Source organism: Electrophorus electricus, chromosome 6 (genome assembly GCF_013358815.1).
Source record: "Electrophorus electricus isolate fEleEle1 chromosome 6, fEleEle1.pri, whole genome shotgun sequence".
NCBI classification, from domain to species: Eukaryota; Metazoa; Chordata; class Actinopteri; order Gymnotiformes; family Gymnotidae; genus Electrophorus; species Electrophorus electricus.
In genome coordinates, this window is record NC_049540.1 from 6,315,363 (window position 1) to 6,330,798 (window position 15,436).

A 15,436-nucleotide genomic window follows, 5' to 3' on the forward strand; every position below is an offset into this window, starting at 1 on the left:
AATTACTGCAAACTGTGCAGTATATGGAATTTCAGGACATTTTCTGCAAAAGATAAAGTGGGCTTGGCTCGTCAAAGGGAACGAGAAAACGCATTTCTTTTTGCATTGATTAGACTGACTGAATGGCATTTTCGATAGTTTTGTAGGGTAGCTTAAAGGAGTCTACTCTGTTGCTGGTGCGGATAGACATCGGGACTGCGCAGACTCGTCGGTGAGGGCAGTAGTGTGGCTATAACCAGTCTTCAAAAATCCGTTATACATCGGCTAGGAGCGGTAGACGGCGGCTCTGCTCTCTTTCTCAAGTAAAAAAAAAAAATCTTAGTTTTGACGGGAAGTTCGTCTGTGGTTTTGGACCTAAAATCAAAGGTTGCCGGTCTGGATGGAGTTGGCGAGGTGTTTCCCAAACCCCGCGCGCGAATAGCCTGCGTTTTTCCTTTTCTTCCACGGACGGTAAAAAGTCTCTGGTCGACTTTTCCAGTTTTGTACGGCGAAGAACGTGGCTCCCCCCTCTTCGTGCCCCGTTTCTGCTCTCGCTAAACACAGTAAGAACCGCGGCGGCGTACTTTCCGTCCTGCTCGTTTGCCCGCGCCTCCACTGTGTGGGCTATTCGGGGACCTAAGCGTCGTACACGGGTCACCATGAATTCGGATATTAACATGTACCTGGGACGGGAGAAAGCGGGAATCATGCGAAAGAGAGCCCTTCTGCTTAGGAAAGGATGTAGCTTCGAAATAACGAGGTAAGTCGACGCAGGGGAGGGGGGCCGATTTTAAGGAGTGGGCATTTTGGGAACACCGCAATGTTCCATTCTGTCGGGGGACAGTTCCAGTTTATGACAGCACCTTGCCATGACAGTTCCAGTTTCGGTGCCCCTGACTTCAGAGTGGTTCCCTGTTTATGGTTTGTTTGATGTAAACGGCTCAAGGGTTCTTGGAAAGAAAAGCTCAGGTTAGACTGTGCAATAGTCCCCTCGAGGCTTAGCCGTAGACAAAGTACGTGTGCTTCCACTACAAGACTCAAGACCAATGTCGGATCCGCACTGAAATGTACCCTCGGCTCTTGCTCTCGCAAAAAATTACAAGAAAGTGCGCCCGGGACGCGTAAAATAACCAAGGACATACTGTATATGTATTTCACTTACGGCATTTGCGTTTTACTGCACTGAAATATGGTGCATTTGTGTCAATACTGCTGCAATTTACGATCATAGATTAGAATGTCACAGAGGAGGTCACTAGTCACACTAGTGACTAGTAACACCACCGGCTGGGTATCACTATGCATTATCAAGGCGGCGCGTCTCTCTCTCTCTCTCTCTCTCTCTCTCTCTCTCTCTCTCTCTCTCTCTCTCTCTCTCTCTCTCTCTCTCTCTCTCTCTCTCTCTCTCTGTGCCTTAGTTTGACTGAGTGCTTACACCAGATAAAGAGGGAGTTCCCGCGGAACAGCGGTGGTAAAAAACCCTGCAATTAGCTCATCATCTGCACCGGTGCCACGCCATATAGATTTCTTATACCTCGGAGGCGAACGTCTGAAGGCTGCTTCTCCTGTCCAATTCTAACAAACTTAACATTCATTCGTGTCCAATGTGTCAGAACAGAAACGCGATCAGCAGCTCATTCAGAATATTAGGTCCCCATGAATTGGCTTTGGACTTAACAATGGCTGTTGTTAATCCAATGTTCTAATGAAGTATTGTAAGATCCAGCAATTCGGGTACCACTGCGGTAATTCTATTCCAAACTGCTGAGCCTTCAAAATGCTTCGAGTCGCACCTGTCATTCAAACACCAGTAGGAAGCTCACAAGGGAACCTGTGGTTGCGTCTGCATGGGCGTTCAGCAAATAGGATGACGAAATTCTGTTTAATTAACGTCCTCTGCTCTGTATGTTTGAAATAGTTTGATAACCATCTACTTTCCCAGTTCCTATATGATAACGAGCTCTTTAAAGGTGCTCGGTCCAATCATGGATACCCATGTTTTGAGTTCATTATTTCTGTGTAAGGTGCTGAGTGAATGTCTAATTCAAAAGAAAAACTTTATTATGTGCAAAACGGTAACTTGCATGTTATAAAACTGTATTTATATGTTTGTTCGGTATGCCTACAGCAGTTGGTCACAGGTACAGAGGAATCTTTTTGTCAACTATTCAATCCAGATATTGAGGGCAATTTTAAAATTCAGACTGAGAGTTTTACATTTTCTGAAGGTTATCGTTAAGACTAATAACACAGTATGTGTCATGCAGCCCTCCGGTACCGCCACACACTACAGTTCCCAGAATGCCCCGGGGAGAGTATCATCCCCGGAGGATTAATTCGGCACGCCTATCCTTTAGTGATACCTATGTTTACTGATACGCTTCTCCCACGCTTCCTTATTGTGAAGTATTGCCTCTGTATACTTGCGCATACCGAACGTTGCAAGATTGCCTGCTGTTTGTCCGCACATTGACATGTTTCCGTTTCTAGTTCTGTTACGAGTATTTCCTTGCCCTTGTTACAATTGTTCGCTTACTGCCTCGCTATCTTCTCGACTCTGATTTTGATTTGCCCTTTTGGATGAGTTTCCTCCACGGACTGATTTCTGGATTTTTACCCAGAGTGTTTGTGATGTGTTTGCTTTTTTGCAGAAATGTTGGCTTTTTGTAAATCCTCGAACCACCACCAGCCTTGCTCCGTGACAGTATAACCGTTCTCAAGTTGGGTAAACAGCTCTAAAATCAGCCCTCAATAAATTGTTGGTTTACACTGGAAGTAAGATATAGTAAGACTAATGTACAAAGAATATGGACACTGCTCCAAAGTTTTCACTCAGTTAAAAGTGAAACCACCTTCTGATACGTAGCAGCCTTATAATATTTCATCTTAGGAGAATTTGTCCTTTAGCTTTGATAAATGTTTAACACTACTTAAATATATGGTGCAATCAGTGATAACGTTGAATGGAACACACAAACACATCCATGAAGTAAATGGATTGAAGAATATTGCAGGCTACTATGAACAGTGGCAAAACAAATAGTTTAGTGACATCGAGCAAAGCAGTTCACTCCCACTGGGCCTGTTTGGAATACCAGGAACGTTTAATCCAGGTTAGAAAACACAGTGATCATGTGTGGAATGTTCCAGATGTTTTGTGGCTTGTTTTCCACAGCTTATTCGAAGGCTGCCAGTGCAGCCACATATGGCGTTCTTCTTCCGGGTTCATACTTGCTACCACACGTGTCACAGTTTCCTCCTCCTGGCGTTGTGGTTCCCATGGCGATGCCTACACCTGTCATTTGTTTTGGTTTCTGTTCCTGGTTTTGCCTTGGATCTGTTTATCTACGCCTCCTTTAGTTCTCTGTCCCTTATTGTATTCACCTGTGTCTTTTTAGGCCTTATTAGTGTATTTAAGCCCCATGTTTGGTTACCCTTGTCAGTTATTGTGCTAGTCTAAGTTTGTTTTGTTGACCTTGTTCTGTATGTTATGTATCTTGCTCTGTCTTATGTTTTGTGTTTGCCTTTTCCAGTGTTTGTGTTCCCTGCATCGTATTCAGCATAATCTCGCGTTTGGTTTACATTCTTGGGTTTTGTTTGTTTTCAGTTATTAAATTCCCTCTTTGCACTTGAATCCCGCATCTCGCCTCATCACTGTGTTATATGATGATACAAACCTATTGCCCTTCGTGGTCAAATCATGGTCAGGCATTCATTCCCCCTCTTTCGGTGGTGGTGAGCTGTCAGGGTTTGGATGATGTGTTTAGCTTGTAAAGCAGTATGCCTCCAAAAGTATAAAAAAAGTACAAATATAACATGAACTCTGGGTATTTTCAGTTGTTATCTATCCTGCTGACTGACTGACAGACAAAGAAAGAAAGATATCATTTTATTCATTCTTGAATTGGTGGCAGAGTGCAAAAAAGATGTGCAGTAAAGTGGTGTGAGGTACTTAACAGTAGCAGCATCATTTATGAGTGTTACACCAGGACTGTAGTTTACGATATTTACAGAACAACCTAGATGGTATTGCAGCACATAGATAGTCAACAGTGTAAGGCAGTGCTACTCATTACTCAGCACAAAAGCAGGAGAGCTGTGCTGTCCTCCTAACATGACTCAGCACAGGAGCAGGAGATCTGTGCTGTCCTCCTAACATGACTCAGCACAGGAGCAGGAGATCTGTGCTGTCCTCCTAACATGACTCAGCACAGGAGCAGGAGCTCTGTGCTGTCCTGAAATTAATGCATCTCATTATAGTCTGCTGGCTGTGGCTAAGAATGACCTCATATGCTGCACATTGACTTTATTTTCTGTAACAAAATGCCATATTTTTAAGTTTCAATCAGTTCCTATTTCCCTTTCACTATGACTCATGGATAGGATACATAAAAGGATACTTAGATATTGGATGTGTGAGCATTCTCACGGATATGTCTGTTTATAGGCATGTGCCTGTTACTGAACGTTGGGCTAACTACACCGCACGCATGTTGTGGTTGTAGTTCCCACTCAAATTTGGGTTGCGAGGAGAAGTCTTCCTAGCTTAGAGTGATGCCATGCTATCGACATCACTCTTTAAAACAGCTTCGATGCCAGCCTGCGTATGTCCGACCTGTAAGGGTGTGATTTCAACAGGCAGCCTGACGGGTAGCTTTAAACCAAGAGCGACATGGTGACAATGCCCGGTAGACGGGCAGGCCGCACACAGCGGTGAGAGCCAGGCCCTACAAGTGTCACCCATGGGTCTGCATTCCATTCCAACTCCCTCTTAGCCTTTTAACATGGCTGCAGCCAACGATGTGAGCGTCTAGGGTACGTCCCTTGCAGGCGTACATATTATGCACGCTCACACATATACACAGACACTCAGATGTTTTGTATTTCCGTATTTCCCTGTATTTCCATGTGAGTGTTTAGAAAAGAAGTGAATGTAGTCACAAAATCCTGTCTGAGGATCTGTTGGTATGTCTGATGTCTGTTAAAGCTATTACTGTCTCACATGTGTGCGAATGTGTTCAAACACACGTGTGCAAACATACACACAAACCCGTTTTTCTTTAATTCCCCCCAGCTCTCAAAGACTTAATGTCTGTTTTGCCTTTCTGCCTTTCAGTACCAAGATACCTTTAATGGGACTTTAATGTTTGTCATTATAAATTATGCAGGGAGCTGGGACTCTGGCACCTTTTTTTATCCCTGTAAACAAATCAGTTAGTTGCTGTTCATCTAGCATTCAGTCTGTCATCCAGTTCTCAACCAACAGCAAATCAAATTACTGACAGCAAATCTCTTTGGCTGCCTTTTGAAGCTACGGCCAAGTGCACCTTTCAAGATAGTTTTTTATTTTTGCCCCTTCTCTGCTCGTCATCTTTGCCATGTCCGAGTCAACAACCTATGAGTGGCGGGCGTGTGAACAGGACCAGTGCAGCCTAATGCACTCAGCCTCTCGTCGAGCTGTAGGCCTGAGCGCCTTAGTGCTGAACTCTCAGCAGTGACAGCTCAAACACACAATTAGGAGGCGCTTCGCTTGTCAGTGGCACAGGAGAGTAAGGCCACCCTTCCTGCAACACAGCATGACAGCATTCAAGCCTGAACTCCTTCTGTAGAGGTTGCATGCACACTGAAGAATTCTGACTGTGTGCCCAGTGTGAAAGTCTTGACAAGGTTTATTTTAACCAAATACATATAAAGAACGGTTTCTCTGAGGTTTGCATTATGTAGGCAGTGCCAATATGCACATTTCTGTGTCAGTGCTAGCCAGTTCTGATGCAGAGGACTGCATCTTCCACTCAAACAAATACACAATAGCTGATCAAACGACTTTGCTGTGTAAACATTTGGGTCTATAATCATAAAGCTGAAGATCTGTGTGTGTGTGTGTGTGTGTGTGTATATATAAATATATATATATATATATGGAGGAGAGTAAGAGGAGGGGAGCACATAGCATGTTGACTTTTTCGGGGGGGGGGGGGGGGGTGATGAAGACTTCGTATGAGTCATTAAGAGTGCCTGCTCTATCAAGCGCAAGTGTGTGTGTGTGTGTGTGTGTGTGTGTGTGTGTGTATGTAGCACACACAAGCACATACCACAATTCTGGCCAACATTTTCCATCCAGAGGGAGATCATGCCGCGACTAGTACTTATGTGCGCTTTTAACGATCTGCAAATGTTTATGGGTTTGTGAGAGATGCTTGCTCTCTCTCTCTCTCTCTCTCTCTCTCTCTCTCTCTCTCTCTCTCTCTCTCTCTCTCCCCCTCCCTCCCTCTCTCCCTCTTTCTCTCTCTCTCTGACCAGCTTCTTAACCCATCCTAATGTCCGCGCTACAGCGAGCGCTAATCACTCTCAGCTGTGCGCCAACGCGAGCCGCCACGTGCTCGCTCGCGGACAGAAAAGAGAAAGACAACGCAGAAGGAAATCAGGCAAATAAATAAAAGCGTGAGGCTCGCTGTGATTACAGCTCTGTGTAAACTCGCCATCGCTCCCACAGCTGCTTCCATTTAAGACTCAAAGGCGCATACCTACACATTTGCGTTTTTGTCTCCATGAGGCTTTGCACGGGGAAAAGATTGTTCTCCCGTTATAACCGAGCTGGGCTGTGACCAACGTTACGGGGAAGGTGGTTTTCTCTTTGACCTCGCCGACGTTTAAAGTTCGAGCGGTCGACCCTGCGCCAAACGGTGCGTTCACATGGGATGTGTGCAGTGTAAACAACGTCATGTGGACCCCGGAGATGCTGGAGAAGTGTAGGGGAACCCACATGTAGGTGTGTGTGTGTGTGTGTGTGTGTGTGTGTGTGTGTGTGTGTGTGTGTGTGTGTGTGTGTGTGTGTGTGTGTATACACGCGTGTGAAGGACTATTTCTGGAAATGCAGTCTGAGTTGGCTAGGAACCAAACTGTATAATGTTAGCAACAGACCCATTCCACGAATGGCGGTTAGGAGAAAGTCTTCAGAACTTTAAAGTGTGTTCCTTTGAGGGCCATGTGACTCAAGAACTGGACTGCTAATGTGTGGTAAATGTTAAAAGTTGCTATGGGGGGAAATGATTTTACAACAGTAATATAATTAAACGCTTTATTTCCAGTGACTATTTCCTGAGTCTGTAATGAACAGATGGAACCACTAGAGGACACAGTGGACTAACGAATGGAGTCTTCATTGCTGATTCTCTCTGGGGATAAGAGGCTTTTTTAGGACGATCCATGACATTTTCAACACCTGAATTCTGATCTTGGCTGCAAAGATAATTTTATATAAAATGCATTAAATCAGCGCTATGATCACGCGACACCTATTGCATTAAAGGTTCATTCTGGCTCTTTAGGTTAAAGGTAAATTCTGCAATTTTAGAGCAGTGGGTTGGTGTTCTTGCAGCATCACTGGCCATAAAGCTGAAGAAAGAGCTCACATTTCTCAGGTCACAGACAGCTAGGATAGTTGCTAGCTGGATTTTTATTTCTGTTGACAACGCGCCTGTGCCTGTCCGTTTATGTTCAACTGATTTTCCATGATGTTTAGTGGTCTTCAGGACTTATCAAAAATGGCCCTTACTCAGAGGCCAGAGTGGCCTGATCTTAAGGAGATTCTAAAATGCTAGCGAAGTAGTGAATGGCCTAGGGAAATGTCTCTCTGCTCACCATTGCTCCATTGATGAAAAGCCCTACTCTATAATGAAGGAACCTTTCAACTGCAGTCAACCACACAGCCCTGCGTGCGTGCGTGTGTGTGTGTGTGTGTGTGTGTGTGTGTGCATGCTTGCTTTGATATTTAGCATTTGGAGAATACTAATAATACCAAACACACAGTCATTATAACAGATAATATATAAAACAGAAAATACATCAGTGTAAACCAAATCATAGCTCTGATAATTCCCTAACATTTGAGCATGGTTTCTACTCTGGCTATTGGCTCTATTATTAGCTCTGCGCTTTAATCTTTAGAAAATGCAAAACTAAACCTGAACCTGATCTTATAGGGGATATAGGCATAATAATATTAGGCATAAAAGGATTATGGGCCAAATTCAGAAAACCTTCCACCAGATTTCATATGAGGTTAACACATTTCCTGATTCATAAATGTGGATTGCTGACGTATTTTACTGTTTGAATGATATATGGTGCTATAGCATTTTGTCTTGATTTCATAATTCATAATAGAGCACCGCTCTCCCCAAAATGCCACCTGAACCTGTCTGACAGTAAATGCCCCAGAAAGAAGCCGATGTGGATTGGTTACTCTTTACGTTAACATTTTCTTCTCACACATGCAAATCATTCACAAAATTCTTCACATAACCATTTAACTAATTGAGGTTGGGTGAGCACGATGGCAAACCTTACATCTGCAATAGAAGGAGTACACATGGAGGAAAGACTTAAATCTCAGAATACCATGAACCTTTGCTATAAGAAATGCAAATTTCCTTGCTACAGAGCGAGATAGACTGAGCATAAAGAAAATTTTGTTCCTCTGCCATGATTTAGAAGTTACGAAGTCATCAACTTCGTGCATGCTGTTCCCATCTTGTTAAAAGTTATAAATGCGTGGAGCTATCAGCCACACTAGTAACATTGTCATGTCAGCCCTAACTGGCAGTTTTGAGCATAGCCATCTACTGGTCTCACAAACAGCGATAGTCGTCTGTTGCTTGGTGTGCATCTTTAATATGTATGGTCTCATTTACTTGTCGATTTTGATTAGCTTTTACCTTGTGCACAGGTGCCTCTACCAGTAAGTAAGTTGATACCATGTACAAATTATATTATCACCAAGGTAACTTTATGAGTATGAATTCAATACAGTGTCACACAATGCATGGCATAGTGCAGTGACCGTTATGTTTTATAAATCTGGCTTTATGTGGGATGCTGCTTAGCACATGTGGTATTCCTCGTATCCACTAATGGTGCTGGGATGCCTGCACACACACTGCTGGAGGACCTATGCTGAGCGATCTCTTTACACTGACTCTATAGCTAGTACACAGACCCTATATCTAGTGTACAGACCCTATAGCTTGTGCACAGACTCTATTGCTAGTACACAGTCCCTATAGATAGTGCACAGACCCTATAGCTAGTACGCAAACCCTATAGCTAGTGCACAGATCCTATAGCTAGTACACAAACCCTATAGCTAGTGCACAGATCCTATAGCTAGTACACAGACCCAATAGCTTGTGCACAGACTCTATTGCTAGTACACAGTCCCTATAGCTAGTGCACAGACCCTATAGCTAGTACACAAACCCTATAGCTAGTGCACAGATCCTATAGCTACTACACAAACCCTATAGCTAGTGCACAGATCCTATAGCTACTACACAAACCCCATAGCTAGTGCACAGACCCTATAGCTAGTACACAGACCCAATAGCTAGTGCACAGATCCTATAGCTAGTACACAGACCCTATAGCTAGTGCACAGATCCTGTAGCTAGTACACAGACCCAATAGCTGTGCCTACTAGGCTGCCATACATTTTATAGTCAACTGTAATGTGTAATCCACCAGTCCTGGAGCCATTATTGTACTCCGAAATCAGTTGACTGACTATACTGGAGTCCTGTCCTGTACCGTACATTCCTACACACACACACACACACACACACACAATCACACACACACACACACACACACACACACACACACACACACACACACACACACACACACACACACACATACACACACACAATCTCTTGGTGCTGACTTATCATCCTACAAATAAAACAGTGGCGGATATTATACTCAAACACTTCAGAATCCTCCAGAACGATCCAGAGACCACGTCCTTTTTTAATGATCCTCCACTAATCTACAGAAAAGGCAAAAACATCAAAGACATGCTTGACAAGAGTGAGATAAATGATCATTGAAATAATGACTGTGGTACTGCAGCCACTCTACGATGTGCTGCGTGTAAATTATTTAACAAAGCCACTAAAATAAATGGCACAAAAGATCAATGCATTACTCATGCATTACTGTGGGAGTTGTCTACTGTATTACTTGTAAGAGATGTAATCAGCTTTATATAGGAGAACCCATGAGAAGGCTTGCTGATCACATTTTTTACTACATTTAAAATGTTTTAAATACTAATGGACACTACATTAATTGCATACCTGTTTGCATTGCCAGTTGTGAAATTAGGCAGCAATCAAATTAGGAAACTCATAGAAAAACTCAAAGAATTCATCTACACTCTTGGAACTTTAGAAACCCATGGAATGAATGTTATGATTGAAACATCTACTTTTTCATATATAAACTGGCTCCTCCTACTACTAATCCAGAAGCACTTTGCTTGCACAGCTGAAGGACCTCTGTCCGAAATGTTCTGTTTCTCTGGAAACCCTGTACTTTACTACTAGGTTTCCATGTACAAGCGGCTACATGCAAGCCTTACTAAGCATAATACCAAGTGTCAGATGTAGTCGTGTAAAGCACGCCACCACTGGACTCTGGAGCAGTGGAAACGTGTTCTGTGAAGTAACAAACCACGCTTCTCTATCTATCAGACTGATGTACGAGTCTGCAATTGACAAATGCCAGAAGAACGTTACCTATATGAGTGCATTGTGCCAACTGTATAGTTTGGTGGAGGAGGGATAATGCTATGGGGTTGTTTTCAGGGGTTGGCCTTGGCCACTTAGTTCCAGTGAAGGGAAATCTTAATGCTTCAGCATACCACGACATTTTGGAGAATTGAATGCTCCCAACTTTGTGGGAACAGTTTAGGGAAGACCCTTTTCTGATCCAGCATGACTGTTCCTCAGTGCAGAAAGCAAGGTCCATAAAGACAGTTGGGTGAGTTTGGTGTGGAGGAGCTTGACTGGCCTGCACAGAGCCCTGACCTCAACCTCATCGAACAGCTTTGGGATGAACTAGAATGGAGATTGCCAGCCAGGTCCAACATCAGTGTCTGGCCTCCAAAATGTTCTCCTGGATGAATGGGCAAGGATTCACACTAACACAATCCAAAATCTTGTAGAAAGACTCTTTCCAGAAGACTGGAAGCTCTAGTTGCAAAAGGAACCAACTTCACATTAATACCTACTAATTACTTATGAATTACCAACTGCTGTGTACATGGAATTAACCAAAAAGGATTAGTAGCCTATAGGTACAGCTAGAGCAAGTGCACCCTATAAACCAGCAATCCAGTGGTGGCACATAAATAAATAAATAAATAAATAAATACTGATGACAAATTCCTCATGTTTACCTTATCAAAGATGGCAGATGAAATTTATGCAAATGCATATTTGCATCTGGTGTCAGATAACTGTACTGCACTGGCTTTTGACAACAAAATAATGCTAATGTAGAAGCAAGCAACAGTGGCAAGGCTATTCACATGGGTAAGAATAAAATCTTAGTCTGAGGAAATCATCATCAGCAACAACAATAAAAACGTTTTATTTTTTTAAGTTCTCTGTGTCTAAAGTAAAAGTGACCTCCCATCGAGCTTGCACAGGGCAAGGAATGAGACAGCAAAATTGTGTTTAGAACTCTAATATGCTATAAATGAGGTGCTGCATGATATGGGTAAAATATCCCCATTATGTTATTGTAGTATAATTGATATAATTGAACATCTCAGATTGGTTAGGATACTCATAGCAGACAGTAAAAAATATTTGTGATTTATTAGATTAGCTAATTTATTAGATTAGTTAATTTGCATATTTCATCTTTGTCCACTATCAATTTTGCAAAGCCCAGGGTTCTGACAGTGATTAACAATGTATTGTGCAGCTCAGGCTCTAGTTAATGAAGTGATGCGGTGTGCTCTAAAAGTTGTGTTATCATTTACATATTGTGGTAAGACTTGATAAATAATGGAACGCTTTTAATTTTATAACCCACTTATTTTGCTGCTTTATACTTGCTTAAATAGTACAGAGATGCATCAAATATCTACATATCCTTAGGTGCACTGGCACCTATGCTCAATGGCTACTTTAACGGCCTATGCTATGAGTGCATAATTACAGACTACGTTTTTGGTGCCGTGTAATTTGTCAGCTACTGTAACGTTGCAGCTGTCCCGAGTGCTGCAGGGCGCGTGGCAGGACGCACAGACTTCCTCGTTTGTGCTGAACATTTATTGACATTGCACGTTTAAGACATCGGTGGCACTCACGTATAACACACACAATGAACATAACTATACACTTAACATTAAACGCTAAACACCTACACTTTGACATGGGACAAACTAACGTTACGCCTACACAGATCTAGTTAAACACACGTCGCGACAATGGGAGCGCACACGGACTGGGGTTTAAATAGACGTAAGACATTAACACTAAATCCCGTGCACGCGTGTGCAATCCTGGGGGGGGGTTGCAACATAAATAAACACGGTACATATGGATCCCCGTGCATGCGGCGGGCCGTACCACGTGACTTATGGGGGAGGAGCAGTCTGTGACAGCTACCTTCTTCCCCCGTCATCACCGGCTGGTTTCTGATCAGGGGACCACAGCTGGCAGGACATTGTTTGGGTGGTGGACACAGGACTGGTATGGTAGTGAGTGCTGCACTGGTAAGAGTGTATCAGGCACAGCAGTGTGGTCAGTGGCGAATTTCACTGTTGGGTTGAGAGTGGTCGGCTAGACCAAAGCAGCCAAACAACAGCAGAGCTGTGGTCAGAAAAAGAGCAGTACTAAAAAGTTGGAAGATGTAACACTAATAATAATATGAGAGGTTACCACAGGACAAAAAAAGTCTCAAAAACATGAACTCGACTCAATTAATTCGATCTCATCCACTGAGGTTAAGGTGTCATGTTTTCAAAACAGCATCTCCATAATGTTTTTGAATCAGTATGTGTGAAAGCATGGTTTTTGATTTTGAATGATGTTCTAGAGAGTAAACAGGTAATTTGAATCAGACTTCTGCTTCTTGTAGTCGCAAAAATGTTTTCAGAAAGAATCTGGGATTTTGTCTGCATATATCTATATCTTCAAAAATACCTGACAATTTTCACACTACCTGAAATGCCAGCATAATTGTGTGTGTGTAGTGATCATGAAAAAATATATTTCTATTACCGACCCACCTTTAAAGTGTTTCAGAAAGGCAATGTCTTTGTTTCATGTACATATGGTCTTCTTAATGTGTTCCGTTAAGGAGCGTCAGAAAAATGTCCAAATACTAATAATCTTGCTGGTGTTTACTTAGTCTGAGGGCCTAGGTGACATCCGTGGACACTATTCTATTAAGCTAAATGGTTCAAAGTTTATATTTGCTTGGCCAGCTGTGGTGCTCGGATTCTGAAGGTGGTGCATGACGTGAACAAAAGATGCTGCCTATTCAGATAGAGACTGCGGAACTGCGCTCCGTTGGCTGTTCTGGGGAACACACAGAAAAAAAAAGAGATGATGTAACATATGGTTGGCTTGATCCCACAACATAAACAGGGCCTACAAGTTTGGAATTGGTGTTAAAAATGGATTACTATCTTACATATACACTGCATATTATGCATGATCAACTAAAAATGTGTGGTGTCACGGGACAGGCAGTGATATTTCTATCTCCATAAACTTTAGTGGGTCCCATATAAAGCAGTAAAGGATGACAGATGTGATATTGCTATGCAGCACTTGCAGCAATGCAGTTCAATCACTTTTGTGTTTGTGTCAGCTAGTGATTGTATTAGAGTTGAGGTTACTGAGGGCATTTTGGAATTGGACTGATCTGTGTGGGAAAATATCATGCCGAGGTCGATCTTGGCAAGCGAACACACAATATGTTCAAGGGACTTCAGGTTCACTCAATCTCCACCCCCTGGGGCATGTGTTTGTGTGCATGTGCGTAAGAAGACCGAGTAACCGGAGACAACGTAGGCATCTCACACAAGGGCTCAAGTAGTGCAGCACAAATATCTTACTGGACTAAACACGCCAAAACTACATTGGCCATAATTTCCCATGTACCCTGGGTGATGCGCAGAAGGAAACGACCACAAGTCGCCGTACACATTTGTAGAAATGTTTTATACATTAGCCCATGTGTCTTGTGGAAATAGCAGCACAAGAACACACAGATATGCTGCTGAAGGGAATTCCAAGCCAGCCACATTAGTCAGAAGCCGGAGCCAGGTGTTCGTCGGAGCTGGAGTGCCAGCTTTTCCATTTCAGGGTTTGTCTTCCGCAGTCCGCGCAATATGCGATATCACCTGTAGCCTGCTTAAAGGGCTACTTCAAGGAAGACGGCTCTCTTGGGACGTGGGGAGACAGCTAGTTAGCTGGACTGTGTGATGGGTGAAGAGTGTAGGGATTCTTATACATTGTCTTTCCCCATTAAGGGACCTAAAGTACTGGACGATTGTTTGATTTGGCCAGCTGAGTACATTCTAGATGCGTCTGTTGCATCTGGAGTCGGTTGCTCTTCTTCCTCCACATGGGGTCCAGTGACACATGAATGCCAGTCAGAGTCAGTCAGGAGAGAAAAATAAACAAACAAATAAATAAATATATGTGAATAAATCAATGAGAGACATAACCGCAGCGAAATACACACATTATTGCGAACCAAGAAGATGTTGGTGAGCTTAATACCAAATAATGTGGTAGACCATGAAAAACATTGGACAGTATTGGATGACCAAAAATTACTTCCAGCCACAAGGGGGGGAAAAAAAAAAACCCTTTTCAACGGCTGAACAGGTTGAGAACCCTTTCCAGTATGCAGACACAGATATGTAGTAAACAGAAAACATCTCCATTTGCACTATGATCATCATACGCGCCTTAAGTTAGGGAGTGTGTGCTCCACATTTAACAGCTTGCTTTGTCTCTAGGTGAGCTCACACTAGTGCCTGAAGCTGTCTACCCACCAGCACGATGGTGCTGCCTTACACGAATGCCGCTGCTTGCCACCATCTCAGTTTTTCCTCCTCCAGCTTTCTGCACCAGAGATGCTCTGTCATTTTATTGCTGTTGCATGAGCCGTTCTCCATGTGCTAGTATTGAATTTCTGTCTACCGAGGGCTTATATGTCTAGCGTGCTCTATATATCCAACACAATCAGTAGTTCCTGTAGCCCGAACAGGCTTTTAGCCTTCATCACTGGCCTATATCACAGAAAACTTCTCCTTTTGAATCTTTGTTCTTCCTGAGGTTTGTTCCTCAAATTGTCTCGCAGAGATGTATCACGGTTGCCCTCCAATTTATCACTAAGGATCTGGTGCCAGAGTTATCACTAAGGATCTGGTGCCAGAGTTATCACTAAGGATCTGGTCTCAGATTTATCATTAAGGATCTGGTGCCAGATTTTGCCGGATCTGGTCCCAAATTTATCATTAAGGATCTGGGCCCAGATTTCCATGAGGCTGCTTTGCAACCCAAACACATCACTATACACTATACTATACTATCCAGCTATATTATCCAGTATACTATCCAGCCCCTGTAAAGGTCATTATGTT

The 15,436-nt window shown here is 43.0% G+C and overlaps 1 protein-coding gene across 4 annotated transcripts in view; it reads left to right on the top strand.

The window, feature by feature from the left end:
* The first annotated feature begins 249 nt into the window (after positions 1–249).
* Positions 250–15,436, top strand: part of garnl3 (GTPase activating Rap/RanGAP domain like 3) — a 71,523-nt gene continuing 56,336 nt past the window's right edge. For all 4 annotated transcript variants that reach the window (XM_035527474.1, XM_035527477.1, XM_035527475.1 and 1 more), the window contains exon 1: positions 250–739. In XM_035527474.1, coding sequence (XP_035383367.1) covers positions 639–739 — 101 coding nt within the window. In that variant the 5' untranslated portion in view covers positions 250–638. The remainder of the gene's footprint in view (positions 740–15,436) is intronic.